At 44.3% G+C, this 18049-nt stretch overlaps 2 protein-coding genes across 4 annotated transcripts in view; one reads left to right on the forward strand and one right to left on the reverse strand.

Annotated features, from left to right (window-relative positions):
- EFHC1 (EF-hand domain containing 1) overlaps nucleotides 1-11354 on the forward strand; it is a 59174-nt gene extending 47820 nt beyond the window's left edge. For 2 of the 3 annotated variants that reach the window (XM_049894103.1, XM_049894116.1), the window contains 2 exons: nucleotides 4969-5179; nucleotides 6778-11354. In XM_049894103.1, the coding sequence (XP_049750060.1) occupies nucleotides 4969-5179; nucleotides 6778-6849 (283 nt within the window). In that variant the 3' untranslated portion in view covers nucleotides 6850-11354. The remainder of the gene's footprint in view (nucleotides 1-4968; nucleotides 5180-6777) is intronic. The other variant, XR_007518466.1, reaches the window with a different exon arrangement.
- A 41-nt stretch (nucleotides 11355-11395) lies between these two features.
- Nucleotides 11396-18049, reverse strand: part of TRAM2 (translocation associated membrane protein 2) — an 87425-nt gene continuing 80771 nt past the window's right edge. The window contains exon 11 of the mRNA XM_049894126.1: nucleotides 11396-17163. Within this exon, the coding sequence (XP_049750083.1) occupies nucleotides 17090-17163 (74 nt within the window). The 3' untranslated portion in view covers nucleotides 11396-17089. The remainder of the gene's footprint in view (nucleotides 17164-18049) is intronic.

Raw genomic sequence — 18049 nt, forward strand, 5'->3', positions numbered from 1 at the left:
ACCGACTTTTATCTCTCCTCTCAAACATCTTTAGCAAGTAGCTTTTTTCCTCGTGCTTTTCACTCTGTGGTCATAAAATGAATATTCTATCTCCAGCATTGCATCTATATTCTGGGCAGGAAGAAGGGGAAGAGTGAAGGGTAAAATACCAAAGAGCCAATCTTAACATGTCTTCCATGTTTTTAAAGGGTTTTCCCAGAAGCCCTGCCTATCAACTTCTGCTTACATCTAATTGGCTGGGATGTATCACATGGCCACTCCTAATTGCTGCACTAAACACAGTTTGGGCTCTTTTAGGAAGAAAGAGAAGATTATTTTATTAGGAAGAAAGAGAGGATGAATATTGGGCAGGAACCACCAGTGTCTCCCTTACTCCCATTTATCACCCTCTTTTTTATAACAGCTCCAATCCATCCTCCCACCTCCTCTCTGTCTCTTCCTTAACCCATTTCATACACTGTTGCCAGACAGTCATCTCAGAACTTGGCTTTTAATTCATCGTGCCACTTTTAAGAGGTTACCATTATTTCCAAATAGAAGTCTGAAGTTCTTGGTTTGGTCTTTAAAACTCTCCATAGTGTGGCTCCAAATAATCCCCTAAACTGGAGTTCTAGCCCTCCTTTCCACACGCTTTGCACTCCAACACAAACAGGTTTATTGTGTTAACCTCAAGCATTCCTTCTTGTCTTAGGCTGTTCCCAATCTTTTATTTCATCCTACACGTTCAAACCCTCACATCCTTCCAGACCTAGGTCAAATGCCACCTCCTCAATTCAGCTCTTCCCGATCCTCCTATCTATACGTCTCTTAAATACCAAACCAAAAACTCGTTGCTGTTGAGTCGATTATGGCTCACAGCCACCTTACAGATCCAAAAACCAAAACTCATTGCCGTCAAGTCGATTCCAACTCCTAACGACCCTATAGAAAGAAAGAAAGAAAACCAAAAATGTTGCCATCGAGTCGATTCCAACTCATAGCGGCCCTACAGGACAGAGTAGAACTGCCCCATAAGGTTTCCAAGGAGCGCTTGGTGGATACGAACTCCCTTCTGTTAGGGGTTTTAAAGTCTTCTTACATCCCTTGCTAGAGAGCAAGTTCCTCACAGGATCTTTGTTATAGTTAACAGTTTATTTCACTTCTCTGCAAAAGTTATCATTGAGACTTAGTAGATGAGTGAGTGAATCTCCCTACCAGGACTGTCAATTGAACTTTGTTAAAAGCTAACATTTATTGTGTATCTACTATGTGTCAGGTACTAAGTGCTTTATATGTAATAACTCATTTAATTTCCCAACAATCTTACGAAGCAGCTTCCCTTAAAAACTTACGTTTTACAGATAAGGAAACTGAGGCATAGAGTGGTTAAGTAATTTGCACAAGATCATGCAGCCTCTAAGTAGCAAAGCTTAGATTTTGCACCAGGCGGTCATATTCCAAAGCCATGTTATTAACTACGGTGCTATTCTGCCTCTCACTAGAGAAAAACACCAAGAAATCTGAGATATTCAGAAGACTTCTCTCCTGACAACGTGAAGCCCTCTGGGCAAGTGACTGCCTGTCTTGGGAGTAGGCTTACCTTCCTTGGGGAGAAGGGGAGGTCCTGGATCAGGAATCCAGAGCTAAGATCAGGCCAAGGGTTGACAGGAAAGCTTTGCTATTGGCACAGCCACACTTTAAGGCTCTGACACACTGCTGGTATGTAAGAGTTTTCTATCACCAAAAAGAAATATAGTAAGAAAAGGAAGAATGGGATTGCGGACTGTTTGCTTTTTAAGAAAATAAGTGAACTCCACTCAGTGCTTGCTAAGTGGAGGACTTTGTCAGGACTTTGCATGTAGCAAAATATTCTAAGAGAAAACTGAAGACTGTGACATCCTTCTTACCTATGGGAGATTAGTCACCCTGTAAAACTTTCATCTAATTTTATGGAAAATAAAGGTAGGGCATTGGTGGGTGTGGCAGAGTTCTCACCAGGCATGCTGGGAGCCTCAGGCTCCTTTAAGCCCAGCTGCCTCCCAGTTGGCAGCCCCTGTTAAGGATAACCAGCTGCTTGGAAACCCTAGTGGCGTAATGGTTAAGAGCTACAGCTGCTAACCAAAAGTTTGGCAGTTCAGATCCCCCAGGCGTTCGTTGGAAACCCTATGGGGCAGTTCTACTCTGTCCTGTAGGGTCACTATGAGTTGGAATCGACTCGACGGCAGTGGGTTCGGTTTTTGGTTTTGGTTCCTGCATTTCTTTGTTGATTGATGGGAACAAAATTTTACCCTGGGACTTGCCATTCTTCTCCAGGATGGGGTCTGGGTTGGGTCTGGTGATAAACAAAGTCAAGGCTGTAACTTTAACTAGCTTCTTCCTTAAACAGTACCACCTGTTGCAGTCTGTCAATTCACTCCATCTTGCTCAAAGGCAGCAGATGCCGTGGGCATTGTCTCTGTTGTATGAAGGGGAAGTGGGTGTCTGGCTTCTTCAGAGGAGGGGGAGTTGTCTCCTCCAAAAAAGGATTGGATGATCATATCTCAACGTTATATGCTCCATGGCTCTAACTCCTGGGAACACCTGGAAGACTGAGGCTTGGCAGGTTTCTGCCACTAAAATAGCTCCTGACAGTCATTCACAATTTAGTATATATGATTGGAGCTGTACTCGTCAGATGAAAATAGTCTGCTTCTGTAGCAAACAATGCCCAAGAGCATTTAGATATTATGGATTTTTATAACAATTTTTATTTGTTTTGTCTTACTACAAAAGTAACATACACCCAGAAAACAGAAAAAAAATTAGGGAGTACAAATTTAGGAGATACAAATAGAAATAAACAAAGGGATTTTAAAGAATCCCATAACTCAGAGATGACTATTTCAAATATTTTTTTTAATATGCATAAAAATGGGATCCACCACCCATCTGTCAGTTTTTCATACTGTAGTGGCTTTGCATGTTGCTATGATGATGCTAGAAGCTATGCCACCGGTATTTCAAATACTAGCAGGGCCACCCATGGTGGACAGGTTCCAGCAGAGCTTCCAGACTAAGACTAGGAAGAAAGGCCTGGCAATCTAATTCCGAAAATTAGACAAGGAAAGCCCTATGGATCACAAGAGAATACTGTCTGATATAGTGCTGGAAGATGAGCTTCCTAGGTTGGAGGATGATGAAGATGATGCAGAAACAGGCAATGTTTTGTCCTGTTAGACATAAGGTTGCCATGAGTCAGAGCCTGCTTGACGGCAACTAACAACATAAAATGGGATAATTCTATTTTACCTGCTTTTTTAACTTAATAATATATCACAAACATTTATATCATGAAATGTTTTATGTAGCATTGATAATTTTCTGAGTAGGGATTACATTCACATGGGACATATATATACGAAGGCATCAGTGAAAAGCTTTGCTCCCACTCAATCTTCCATCCACCTAGTTCTTCCCCTCCACACCCCATAGGTAGCTACCTCTTTGATTAGTTTTTTGAATATCTTTTCAGAGTTTCTTTATTTCAGAGCAAATTTAAATATGTGTTCTTATTCCCCCTACAACTTTTACACAAAAAAGTAGCATTCTGTACGTACTTCTGTGCCTTGCTTTTCTTACTAACAGTCTTTCGCCTCTTTCTGCACCACTGACAATTGGCTGAATTATTGTTATATTGCCTGATTGTAGTGTATATTATTTAACTAATTTCCCATTTTTTTTGATATTTTTAGATATCCAAAAATAGCCTGATACATATATCTTTGTATGTAACCCAGGATACATTATTTGAAATTGTTTGCTGGGCTTTTGCTTCATGTTTCCAAATTGTTCCGGAAAGGTTATGTCACTTTACACTTTTCCCAGCAAGGGTGGCCAGTAGGTAAAAAGGGGAAATAGTGCAAAAAGGCTATTTGTAACGGTGAAGTTTTGAATATTATATACAAGAAAAAATCAGAACAGAAAAGCAGTGGTGGATGGTGCAGGAGAGGGATTCAGTGTGAGGTGGTTGGCTATACTTGAAAGAACATATTGGAACTGGACTGAGACGTGAGTTCTGCTGCCTCCGACAGGAGATCTGAGATAAGCCAGTAAGGTCTTTGAGTCTGTTTTCTCATCATCGGAAAAGCAGGGAGTGCTTACTTAGTTTCTTTGGGGCCCCTTTTGTTCCAAAAGGATTTAAGAAGATAAAACACAGGGGAGTCTTTTCCAACTCTAAAATTCTTTAATTTTGTAACTGTGCCTTCATGTTCAGAGGAAATCGAATTTGGGCTTCCATGAATTGTGGTTGTGTTTTCAAGGGAACGCTCTTCCTCTTCCTAATGCTCTGGGTTTCTAATCTCTCTTCACTGCAGTAAATGCTGAGCTGGACTTCTCACTGACCACACAGAGCAGTCTCGGAACTTCCATAGGAAACCTTTCACAAAATCCAGTGAATCAGAGAGACTTCTGCCTGCATGATTATATATATGTGTGTGCGTGTGGCTATATATGTGTGTGTGTGGTTATATATATGTGTATGGTGATATATATGTGTGTGTAGTTACATATGTGTGTGTAGTTATATATGTGTGTGTAGTTTATATGTGTATGTATTAATAAAAGAAAAAACCTCAGACATTTATTTTTAGATGATATAACATTAACCCGCAAGGACATTAAGAGACAATCATGTGACTCTGACTAATACCAAACTTGAGGTGGTGGCGGTGGTGGATTTGGCCCCTTGCAGTGTGGTGATACAACAGATGGCAGATAAGGAAGCTGAACTTCAGTTCAAAAACTGCCCCCCAATCAGGCCTTCCTGATGTGGCCTTCAGCCATCAGCCAGCTCACGCAGGCAAGTGCTTAGTTATTGGTCAGCTCAGTGCCAAAGCTATTTGTCAGGAGAAGCTTCTCTGACTCCCCCAAGTGAGAACTTTGGTCACTGAGATAAGATTGGTCAAGAATAAATACCATGTCCAGTCAGTCATTTCCTTTCTTTCTCTACAGCAAGCAAACCAAAGAGGATCCAGGCACAAAGGAACTGGAAGCATTAATAGACACAATTCAGAAGCAACTGAAAGACTATTCATGTAAAGACAACATTCGTGAAGCATTTCAAGTTTATGACAAGGAAACTTCAGGATATGTGGACAGAGAGAAGTTCTTTAAAATCTGTGAATCTTTTAACATCCCAGTTGATGACTCCTTGGTTAAAGAGGTCAGTATAAGGAGCTGGTGATAGCAGAGGATGAGCACCACTCATTCACTCCCAAAGGCAATTGGATGTGTATTTCATTTTAATTGGGGAAGATTTAGGATGTTGAAGACAGATATCCTATTCTGATTATGATGTTTCCCCCTTGGTTTTAGCTTGTGCATCTTTTTTCTAATTGCTATCCCAGGGCAAGAAGCAAACATCTCTCTTTAAGGGGACATGGGGCTAGACAGCACAGAGTGGTTGTTCTACCCAAGGTGTCAGGGCTGAGGGAGGGCAGCAGAAGTGTTTCCGGAGAGGAACCGCCAAGGGAATGAGCAGGATAGGTGGTGGGATGCCTTTGGCGCCCTTTACAGCCAATGCCTAAGATAGCACATCAGCAGGGCTAGCACGGCAGAGCGTGACCACTGCCCAAGGCAGCGGTGTCTGCACAATAGGGGTAGCATGATCAGCTGCCAATGGAGGAAACAAACAGAAAACCAAACCCACTGCCATAGAGTTGATTCCGACTCAAGCAAGCTTATAGGACAGAATAGAACTGCCCCACAGGGTTTCTAAGGAGTGGCTGGTGGATTCCAACTGATGACCTTTTGATTAGCAGCTGATCTCTTAACCATTGCGCCACCATGGAAATTGTCCTTCTAGAATTTTCATGGGTGAGTTGAAGAGGGATTTTTGTGCCCCTTCCTCATTATAAACCCCTCTATTCAGGGTTTCCCCTGAAGTCAGAACAAAATCTCCCCACAGTTGCCAAGGACTCTGGCTTACTATCAGTGAGACATTCTCACGGATTAAAAATATTGAGATGTTGTAGAGTTTATTTAAAGATCTTTTGGGGAAAGGGGGTACTCATTTAGGGAAGGCGTTTGTTTAGAGCTAGAACGACTAGGTTGGAAGCTTTTCATAGATAGGAACATTAGCAAGGGATTGCAGGGGGTTTGGGGGAGGTAAATAAAGATGGAAGGGTATTTGTTGGTGTGAGCCAAACACCAGTCTAGCATCCCAATCCTCAAACTGACAGCACGCCCAGCTTTTGATTCTCCAGTCATTCACGCCATCTGTGACCTGACATGGGAGGGTGGAGTGGCAGCAGTGGCAAGTGTGCTGGGAAAGGGGTGGGCTGGGCGCGTTTACACCTGTCACATAAAGAAAACGGCTGCAAGTCTGTTACTACTCACAGTTGTCTCAGCAGAGACAGTTTGACAAAACTAGATATTTCTATTAGTCTGTGATAACAGGAGCGCCTACTATTTTTTGAGTTTTACTCCACACAGACTAGGTGGAGGAAGTCTTGTATTTGCATCTAAAAACACTTAAAAGTGTTTTGAAAATGACAGTGCTCTTTAGAAATGTGGATGTTAGTCCTGAAATCTTGGGCAGGCTGTTTACTCCTTCTGAGCATCCATCTCATTAGGTATAAGATGGGGATAGTCTCTGACCTACCTACCAGGTTCACAGGATCATTTCAGAATCAACTGAGGATATAAAACTCTGCACTGGTCCCAAATGCCTGGTGTCATGATGCATAAGTGTGCCCTGCAGTTGAGCTGAAGGCAGCCCTGCATGTCTGTCTCACCTGTTGCCTTTGCTCTCTTCTGCAGTTAATCAGGATATGCTCTCACGAAGAAGGCAAGATTAACTACTATAACTTTGTTCGTGCTTTCTCAAACTGAACTGGGCAATGAGAGATGAAAGATGAATATTTGAGGTTGGACCTACACTTTGAAATCTACCTTGTGCTCCTTGTAGAGGCATTTACTTCTTCTGAAGTTACGTTTCTCCTTTTTGTTTATATTTCTTTACTACTGAAGACTAAATAAAATGGATCTTAGAGAATCTAAGAATGGTGCCTTCTTTAGAGGGGGCGCGCGTTAGGGGTGATGACTGATAAAGAGCAGCAGGAATGATAAAACTTGCTCCAAGCATTTTAAGTGTTGGAAATAAGCACCCAGTACTGGCTGTTGCTGCCAGCCAATTGCTACCCCCAGCCCCAGTAGTTCAGGGAAATATACCACAGATTGTTCAAAATGTGATTCTGGATCCATTAGTAAGTAGATCTATATTTTAAAAAATGAAGTAGAAAATGTCAGAGTGTGGTACACATAGTAGGGTATATATTATTTCATGAAATTTTTTTGTTTCAATTTTTGGTGCATTTGCGGAGTCATGATGTAAAATGTACTTCTTGATATGCGCTGTAGCTAAAAAAAAAAAAGAAAAAAGGAAAATGCTGCTTTTAGAGAGTCTGACCTTGAGATAGGAAGGAAAGACTAGTAGCAGTTTATGGTTATCTAATGAGCTCCGAGACCTTCTAGAACAAGTACTGCTCCTTATGGTTGAAATCAGGCACTATCTTCATCTTTATAAATGCTCTCTCACATTCCTCCTTGCTACCCAGCATGTATAAATGAGGAGGGAGTTCTATAGTTCTCAGAACTACTGGAGAACTTCCCTTGGTTTTTCCTTTTCTGATCTAATGAGCTGATCTAAGCCACCTATAATCAGCTTATCAAAAGAGCTAGAAATGTGTTATGTTGACTCCCTCTTTTCTGCCCTAGGGTGATATCTCCGGAACAATTCTTTTTTTTTTGCCTCTGTGTGTGTTTTTGTTATTTTTTTTCCCCCAGTCACTCAACTATTTTTAAAAGGCTCATTTTCAAGTATTTAAAGTCCATTGCAGTCTAAAATAAAAATGCTAAGCTCTATCCTTAGAAGCAAGGATAGATGTGAGACTTCGTGTCACATACTTTGGACATGTTATCAGGAGGGATCAGTCCCTGGAGAAGGACATCATGCTTGGGAAAGCCGAGGGTCAGTGAAAGAGAGGAAGACCCTCAACAAGATGGATTGACACAGCGGCTACAACAATGGGCTCAAGCATAATAATCATGAGGATGGCACAGGACTGGGTAGTGTTCCGTTCTGTTGTACATGGGGTCGCTGTGAGCTGGAACTGACTTGATGGCACCTAATCATAAGAACATTCTTCCTGCATAAGGAGCCCTTGTAGTACAACAGTTAATCACTTGACTACTAACTGAAGGGTTGGCAGTTTGAATGCACCCAGTGGCTCCAAGGGAGAAAGACCCAGTCATCTGCTTCCATAAAGATTACAGTCAAGAAAACCCAATGGGGCATATTTCTGCTCTATCACATGGGGTTGTGATGAGTCAGAACTCTACATATGGCACCCCAGCGACAACAACCTGCCCCAGCCTTGGAAGCCAGTCGTGGTGTGCGCGTATTGCACTCTCCAGTATTTCTCCATCACCTTTGCCTCCCCTGGAAGAGGAAAATTGGCAAAAGCTTTGGTCCCCTTCTCAGTAAGTCTTCCATGAATCCACACCAATCTGTTATGTAAGGAGGTGCTTGTCAATTTTTGTTGTCAGCTTTGGGGCTCAGCTAAAATGAGACATTAGGAAAAAGGCTCATTTAACATCCTTTTACCCACCCCTGCAAATTCAAGTGCTCAAAGCCCTGCTAACAGTTCTAACCATTCATCTCTTCTCCTTTTGTTCACAGATAAAATTTCCACTAGATAAAATACAGGTTTCTTTCTATTGAATGTAGTGGGGACTAGTATTAAAACATCAGCCTCACTGTAATTGTTATAAGAGTCTCAGAGAGAGCTGTCTTGAATAAGGTTGGCACCATTCAGGTATGTTCTTTAAGCTTGTTGTCCTACTCCTCACCTTGCACCCCACTTCCAAGTTTACCTAAGAGTGAGGAGTTGCTAAAAGCTTGCAAGCAGCCATCCAAAGCACGATGATTGGTCTCTATCTGCCTGGAGCAAGAGAGGAAGAAGGAGAGTCAGGACTAGGAAGAGGATATGGAATGTGTGGCTGATTGCCTCCTTTGCTATGAGACCAGAACTGGATACTGCCTGACTACCATTATTGAACGTTTTGATTATAGATTCTATAGAAGCCTTACCAAAGGGGGAAAATGTAGAACAGAATTTCACATTCCCATAGACTCTAGGCTTTCTGGAGCTATGAGAGCTGGATAAACCCCTGAAACTATTGCCCTGAGATAATCTTTAAAACCTAAACCAAAAATATCCCCTGAAGTCTTCTTAAAACCAAACAGTAGTTCAGTTTAACTAGTAAAAAATGTCTGCTTTTAAGCATTATGGCCTTTTAAGATCTATATGGAATCAAAGTGAAAGATTAGATAGGAACCTAAGGGGGCAGTGAGTTTATGTTAGTGGGGGAGGAACAACTGAGAAAAGGAGGGTGAGAATGGCTGTACAACCCAAAGAATGCAATCAGTATCACTGATTTGTACATGTAGAAACTGTTGGTCTATGTTTTGCTCTATATATTCTCAACAACAAAATACAATTAAAAAGTAAATTGAAACCTTAAGAAAGCATGAAAGCATATTGGTAATTCTAAATAAATACTGCATTAAAAGGGAAAAAAAAGTGAGAAGTTGTGATGTGTTAGCACCATCACAAGGTATAAAAGCTACCTCACAGAATACCAAAGCCAGCAGGCCACTGCTCTGGTGTCTGCACTCACTGCTCACATCTGTTAGTTTATACAAGGCCACCAACTGGTAGAAACAACCAAAGTCAGAAAAAATCGCTTTTCCTACTGAAATCCTAAATGGCAGTGCAGCCATTAAATGTCACTAATTACCTTATGCTAGAGTCACACCTGGCCCGCAACTGGAGCCTTGGACTTAGGTGATGGAAGTGAGCTGAGCATTAGCCTACAGCAGTTAATATGTGCGAAGAAGAAATGACCATCCCTACAAGCTGGCCCCCAGGGAGTTGAGACAGGAAAAGAAAATTAGCATCACTGTTAGCATTTAAGGAGCCCTGGTGGCGCAGTGGTAGAGAGCTACATGGAGCTACTACTGTTAACCAAAAGGTTGGCAGTTCAAATCCACCAGCCGCTGCTTGGAAACCTGATGGGGCAGTTTTACACTGTCTTATTGGGTCACTAGGAGTTGGAACTGACAGCAGTGGGTTTTTATTAGCACTTACAGTGGAGGCACACTAGAAGCTGCAGCTATTTGACCTAACTTAAAGATGTGCGTACGACTGTTTAGAGTGGCTTATAGATATAGGGCTAGTAAAATCTGCCTTGTGGGTGAGTGAAGATTGACTGGGAGTTAGCCAGTACGCAGAACCCTGGCCTGTACCTGTCTGCAGCACCAGGGGACCTTGAAAATACTATCTGATTAGGGGTGCATCCTATCCATATCTGTATGCTTTGAGGGCACTTGAGACCAATGGGAATGGAAGACTTATCTAAATGCCATTTCTAGAGACTCAAAGGTCACTTGGGTGACTCCTGAAGGAAGAGCCTGTGGACACATAGGTATGAACATGTTCATTGAAAAAAAAAAAAAAAAAACAATTTATTGAATGGTTTATTTGGACCGGACTTAGTATTCACTATCTCAAAATCTCACCCCCTCTCAGAAAAACAAAACAAAACAAAAAAAACCTGGGCCACAGATGAGCAAACGGACTGAGCAAGGTTAACTGCTGAAGGTCACCTAGCTTCTCATGGCAGAACAGGAATGAAACCCAAGTCTGAACCTTTAGTGAGTTAAATGCACCTTCAACTCAAGTAAATGCTTCCACTTTAATTCTCACACCCTGTAACTGCGCCCATCGTCAACAGCTCTCTCTCTAAAAATGGTTCTGGAAAATGCAGTGGAGCCTCCTGCGACAGCAAGCCATCAACTGACACCAACAATCCTCACTGCCCACCACTTCTACCAATACTTGGATGTCTTCCGTTTAGCACCAACACCAGTATTTGGTGGCGTTTACACACAAGCCAAACCCCTTTTCCAACAAGTCAAATGACCTCATAATACAGTTGGTATCAAGCATGGTATGCTTCCTTCTGGAGTTTCCTACCCGCCAACCTCATGTCAAGAAAACCACTTTCCAAAAAAGAAAAAAACCCTTTCCACTCTTAGAATTTACTGTTCTAGACTAAAAAATGATGTGTATTATCCAATCAATAGTAACTGACTCTCCATCCTTACTTTTGTATTCCCTAATTCCCGTGGTCACATCACCACAATGAACCAATATACCTCAAAAGATATACATGAAATGACTAACATGGTGAAAAACATTAAAAACAAGGGCTAAAACTGATGCAAACTCATTTTTCAAGGAAAGCAAATGTAAGCATCCAGATTAAAAAAAACATTATTATATAAAAGCATGCCAATGAATTATACCAAAGATGAAACTGATAATTCTATGCCTTTTATTCAGTTATTTCAGAAAATATTTGATGATCGTTTCTTTCAAAATGTACATTAAAAAAATCCATACAAAACTGTAATTTGTTTTAAAACCAGACAGAAACAGTGGAAAAAAGATTTTGAAAAAATTTCACCAAAAGTAAAAGACCCCCACAACCCTTTACATGAAAGCATAAATACGGCAGGTACAAATTTTCCTTGAGTTCCTTGTTGAAATTTGGTCCATAACATGAACAGGCTAAAGTAGAACAACAAAAAGACAATTTGTCCACATTTGCATTATGAGTTGCTCAGGGCACCAGCAGCCTCAGCTCATCCTTCAGGTGTTTATCAAAAAAAAGAACTGAAAAATGAGGTTTATAGTCTCATCACAGAAACACTTGAATGTGTACCCACAAAACTGGCAGTATTTACGATCACAGCCAGATCCTACCAGGTGAACAGAGCCATCCGTGCATGACTGGTTCGGAAGAGAATCCCCTTCCTCTTCACGTGAACAAGAAAACTCTGGAATGCTTCTAGGCAGAGTGACGGTGACGCCACAGGCATCACAGCAGATCTCATTCCCAGATGCAGACTTCTTAATGCCCCATCATAAGGATGTTTTTCCTTTTCAACAAGTTTTAAAAAATATGTCTGGATTTATAAGAGGATGCTACATATTCTACTAGAGTGCCACGGAAACCCACCCAGGACCAGGAGAACGACAGCAACACAGGCAAAGTGCTGACATGTCTTCAGCAAGGAATGAAGACTACCCCTCCCACGGGTCCCATCTCTCCCCCAACTGCAGGGTGCTGCCAGGGACAGAAAGGCCTGCAGAGAAGACCACAAGCTGGGAGAGTTATTGCACAACCCGGAAGAGCAAGAAGAAGGCAGGGGAGAGAGGAGCTGCTGCGAGCACACGGGTGGGATCACTGATGTGGGAGCTAGAAATAGTTCTGCAATAGCCAGAGGTGGCCCACCGTCAAATGGGTATCTGTGAATTAACACTTGAGACTGGAAGGTAAAAGTAAACCTTCATAATACAAACTTTGGGTGGAATGGGAAGCAAAACAGAACAGAAGAGCTTATGACAAGGGCACCTTTTTTAATATGCAGGAGACTTGAAAGAGCACTTTTCACTGTGTGGGACCACAGACAGGGGGCTCAGTGCTGCTGGAAGCCTCTGCGTTTCCCTTAACAGGTAGCAGGTGCTTGAGGACGGGCCACCTCGCATGCTTCTGAAGCTACCCAGCCTGGCCAGAAGAGAAGTTAAACAAGAAAGGAGATAGAGAACACCAGACCCTAACACCATGGTAGGGGGAGGCTGAGACAAAACCGTCACAATATATGTCCCTTTTACATGTAACTGAACTGAGGTATAGAGCCCTCGACTGCCCATGACAAAGCCCTACAGCCCTGGAGCTGGGGGCTGGCCACGCAGTACAAGTGAAGGCTGGAAGACCACATGGCCAAGAAAGGCACTTCTTACAAAAAAAGAATAAAGACCTTAGGACAAAAACTCGGCAGGGGTTGCTGAGCACAAGAGGCTATACAGAGTTAAGTCTGAAGGCTTTTCTTTGTCCGAGCTCTGCTGATCCCAGAGACTCCATAAAAGAGGGAAACACCTAAGGAGCAGCGGTCTTTTTCAGGCTTCTGGGAGATGAAGTTAATATTCATGGAAGAAATAGGGTGTAGAGTGAGCAGTTGGCAAAGGTGACCACAGTGGACCAACCATGGGCCTGGAGGATTTAGGTTTGTTTTCAAATAATCTGACAATTACCTAATTCTCCAGTAAGATTTGCTTAAAGGTTAAAGACCAGTAATCTTCAAAGTCCTCTCCTAAGGAACAGGGCTGTAAGCTAGTAAGGCAGAGTGAGGTAACAAAGACCACTCAGTCATCCCAACTCACAAGTCTTCAGCAAACTCTTGATTAGTAGAAATCAAAGTCCTTAGAAGATCAAGAATTGGAAGTTTTCTCACTTGTGACACTGAGGTCCTTAGGCAGAGAGGTTAGTTATATCCAGACTTCCCTACCTTCTCTCAGTCCATGCACAGGAAAAGCAGACCAGGGAGGCCAACCGTATAAAGGAAATCTAAACCAAGGCCATCCCCAGCCACCTGGTGGTTGGCAAGCCTCTTTTAATTAAAAAAAAAATAAAAACTTCACGGAATAGAATAATTTCATGTTGTGGAATCTCTGTCACTACCCCTTATTTCCCGCTTAGAAAAAAAAGTTCAAAGGATATTGAGGAAGGAGGTCCCAACAGAAAACCTAGAAACAAACACCCAACCCAGGCTTCACGGGTTTTCGGGGTTCAAGAGATCCAGTCAGGAGAAGCATCTGAAAAGCTGGCCAGAGCAACAGATGTCTACTTTGGTTTCTTAAATGTTGGTAAATTCTGCCTCAGGACAGAAACGAAAAATGCTCCCAGCAACCATTTAGGTCTGGTGGCCCAGACACACACAGGGTTAGGATTGCTTAGACTGGGAGAGAAGCTACTCTCCTTCTGGCTCAGTCTGATACCCTTTTCCCCCAAACCATCTATTTAGGCTTGAGTAACTGTGGTAGTCTGCTTCTGTAAAGACTTACAGCCTTGGAAACCCTATGGGGCAGTTCTACTCTGTCCTTATAGGGCTGCTATGAGTCAGAACTGACTCGATGGCAGTGGGTTAGTTTCTAGCTTCCTCCTACCTTCAAAAGGGAACACATGTTTAACAGTAATAGTGCAGCTATCAGAGCCTTGGATGGTAAAAGTAACTCACCCCATCATGAAGCCTCTAAGGACAGGAATTGAGAGCAGGGACCCTCCATTCCCTCTCACCACTGCCATCTGCTTGGCTTCCCTGCGCATTTGTACCAGTCAGAGAGAAAGGCAGCAGCTGCTGAGGTAGATTAGCATCTATTCTGCTCTTGGCGGATGGTGGGGGCCAGGCCTCTCAGACTTGGAGGTGTCTGGCAGGGCCTTCACAGGTGGTTTGGCACTTTGTTCAGGGGAGTGTGTGAAGCTGAAGAAAGTAGCCAAAGTGGCCAAATCAGGACAAGCCAGTCCAACAAGCTTACTCAATGAAGTGGAACTGAGTTACCTCAGCCTCTGGCAATGTGGTTTGAGCCAACCAGCCAACGACTTGGCTCTGCTCTGAAATTAATGTGCCAGGGAGTCCCATCCCTGGGGTGACAAAGTGTCCCACAATTACCCTCTTGCCCCCTAATCATCCTTGAAGCCCAGGGTAATGAGATGCCTCTTTAACTCATGGCCTTAGGTTTTTCTTACATCGCGAAAAAGATTGTAACAGCCCACCTCAAACCCTAGTCCCTTAGGAAACAGAGCCTAGGTGACCCCAGCCATTAGGTTGGCAGCACCATATCCAAAGACACTACAACAGCAATGCCAGAAGTCTTAGGGAACATGAAGCTATGTCATCTCTGGCACTCAAGTGTCCTAGGGCAGAGCAACAAAAACCTACATGCACGAGAATGCAGCTGCTTGATGGCAGGACTTCAGGTGCTCTGGTCCCCACTATACCCCCAGCACCAGACACAGTGCAAACATGCCATGTGCATTTGCTGAAGGCACGATCAGCAGTTTAACCTGGGCTCACCTGAGAAGGTATTGTCTCCTGCAGGAAGCTGGTGAAACCCTGCGAAAGTCAGGCTGGAGAGAACTGGAGGGGCAGCTAGGCTGATGGTAGAGGAAGGTGGGCTGAGGAGGCTGCTGAACACTCCCTCCATTAGCAAGTACCAGGCAAGGCAGGGAGAAGGAACTCCATTACAACCTGCGTCAGTGCTGTCTGACTGAGATGGCTAAGGGGTTCTGGATCAGTCTATTTGACTAATATCAAACCTCCCTTTCACCAACTTTCTGCTTTGCAGGCCAGAGAAGTGTCAGGGAAGGTGAGAGAAAGATGGGAAAAATGTGTATTTTGGAAAATACTATCCCATTTCCTAAAGGCAATCAAAAGGAGCCAAGGGCATTTATCTTCCCATTTCTGCAACTTTATCCTGAAATAGGGGGATGAGGATCTACCATGGTGGCAGGAAACACATCCCTTAGTCACTGGTCAATTAAAGTCTATCTGTGATACAAGTGACTTGGAGAAGGGAAGCTAACTTGATAAAAAGACCCATCTCTCCCTTTTTGGTCAAAAATCCAAGGTTTGGTTTCTACTGCGATGCCCCCAGGATATCAATGGCACCAATATTCCTGTACCCACCAAGAACTGTTCCCTTTCACCTTGGCACAGAGTTCAGGAGTTCTTAATCGGGACCGTTTAAAGCCTACCTCCCCTTCCGGATGTCCTTGAGAGGCACCATAGGAACTTGGCGACTTGTCTTTGAGTAGAGGGGAGGGAAAGAACACATGAGGGAAGGGGGCAAAGAGACTCCTGGGGACACCACGGTGTCTGCTCATCTAACCAGAAGGGTGTGAGCAAGTCCTGGTTTCCCAGTCTAAATGCTGTTGGCGTGCTCAACAAACATCAGCAAACGATACAACAATCCCAAAGGATACTTGACAAATGAGGCCAGAGGGCGAGTGGCCCAGGTGACCCTCCTCAGGGCACCAAGGGTCTAGTGTGGGGCTGGGGTCTTTGAGGCTTAGTGTTCTTGCAACAAGAGATGAAGTCAAGGCAGCAAATGTGGCCCCTGACACACCTGGTGGGCTCTGGGGTTTAGGACCAGCAGATCCCGGTCAGGCATATTAACTGCTGTTTGGTTTGGTTTTGAATGCTGGTGAATTGGTTGAAAAAGCAACTGCAGCTGAGGCTGCTAAAGAAAGGCCTAGTTCATCAACTCCATCATTTCTGCCGCTGTTACCTTTCAGGAAGAGCCTGTTGCTCTGTATGCTTTGTTCTTGCTTTAGATAGTGGGAAGACTTGTCCTCCTCCAGTACTTCCCTGCCACAGCCATAGCAGGCTGGTTTCCACTCCAGGACCAGCCACTGGTAAGCTCTCTCGAGTCATGGGACCCAACACAGTTAACACCATCCTTCTGGACTGCATTGTCACGGCCCAGGGCCAAATGCCTTGGCATTTACAACCAGCACTGGCACTGCTATGCCTCAAGATGGTGCGTGCAGAGCTGGAATCACACATCTTGCCAGTTAATCAGCACCAAGGAGATTTATGTTCCAAGAGGGGTGGCCTCTCCTCTTCTTGCCTATCCACACGAGGGCCGCCAAGGGGCCTGCTCCTTGCCCCTGGGGGAGGCGCCTACTACCATGCTTCCAGATTCTGGCAGGTCCTGGGAACTGAAGCTGGGTGTCAGGTGGACAGTACTGCAATCTTAGCTCCCTCCCATTGTAAAAATCAGACACAGAAAAATTGCACAATAAAGTAAAATTAACAAAAAGAGAAAGAAGTAGCTGTGAAGGAAGAGAAAAAGGAGGCAAGAAGCAAGATGACCATGAGAACCTTGGCTTCTAGAAAACCCAACACAGGACAAAGGTGAGGACATGAGGTGGCTTGAGGGAGAGAAGGAGGAAGATTTTTGGTTTTATTGAGAATGGTTTATGGAAGAATAAGGAAGAGAAAGCAAAGGAGTAAGAAAGAGAAAAGCCCCGTTTAGAGACAGGCATCTGCTGTTTGAGATGGAGCATCACAAGCAGGCAGGAGGAGGCAGCGATGAGGCTGGGCTCCTGGCCTCCCTGCGGGGCCCCCACCAAGAGGATTCCTGTTCGCAGTGCTTTGGCCTTAAGGAGACTTGAGTTTCTTAGTCCGTGGGGAGGTTCCATTTTCTGCTTTCACCACTCCATTTTCATGGTAACCTGGAAGTGGAGGGAGACAAACACATGGTGTTTCTGCTGGGCCGGGAGCAAGAGAGGAGAACAGGGCAGGGGCCTTGCCGATGAGGGGGCCAGCCAGCATTACCACTGCACACAGGACTAGCCAAAGGGGACACTGGGCTGCAGGTTCCAAAGTCAGGAGAAAATCACAGACAGCTTCCAGCTTTCCCCAGCATCCTGCTACAAATGGCCCAGTTTGAAGTGCTGGGTCTCTGACTGCCCTTTGTTGGGAGGGGGCTGGGATGACACACACTAACCCAGGGACAGGCAAAGGCCTGCCTGTGCAGGCCTGAGGCTGGGCTGGATACTCGTTGAAATCACTTCGCTGCTGCTAATGTCCTCACTTCCTCTCAGACCCCCTGCAGGGCACCAGCCATTTCAGCAACATCTCACAGGAACGGGGAGATGGAGGGAGGGGGTACAAAAGGCTGTGGGAGAGGCTGTGGGACAAGGCCTTCCTCAGACACCTGTCACGCCTCTGACAGAAAAATCGTGATATCCCTATTGTTGTTAAATGTACCTCCTCCTGCTTTCTCAAAGCTGAGGCAGCAGGCCTGCTTGTGGCCTCACAGACCACCCCAGACCAGGCCTGCTGCCTCGTCACACCCAGTCCCCTACACGTGCCTGGTTCAAATACACACAAGCCCCTGCCAAGCAGGCTGCTGCCTCGTCACACCCAACCCTGCACGTGTCTGGTTCAAACACACCCAAGCCTTTGCCAAGCAGGCTGCCGCCTAGAGAGAGGCAGGTGAGTCAGACCCAGATCCTGGTGCAGACAAGTCCCCGGGCTGGAGAAAGCACAGGGCTGCCAGTGCCCTGGGAGCAGGTGGCAGGGAACAAAGGAGAAGTAAGTGTCCCACCCCTGCTG

This window comes from Elephas maximus, chromosome 1, assembly GCF_024166365.1.
Source record: "Elephas maximus indicus isolate mEleMax1 chromosome 1, mEleMax1 primary haplotype, whole genome shotgun sequence".
In the NCBI taxonomy this organism is placed as follows: domain Eukaryota; kingdom Metazoa; phylum Chordata; class Mammalia; order Proboscidea; family Elephantidae; genus Elephas; species Elephas maximus.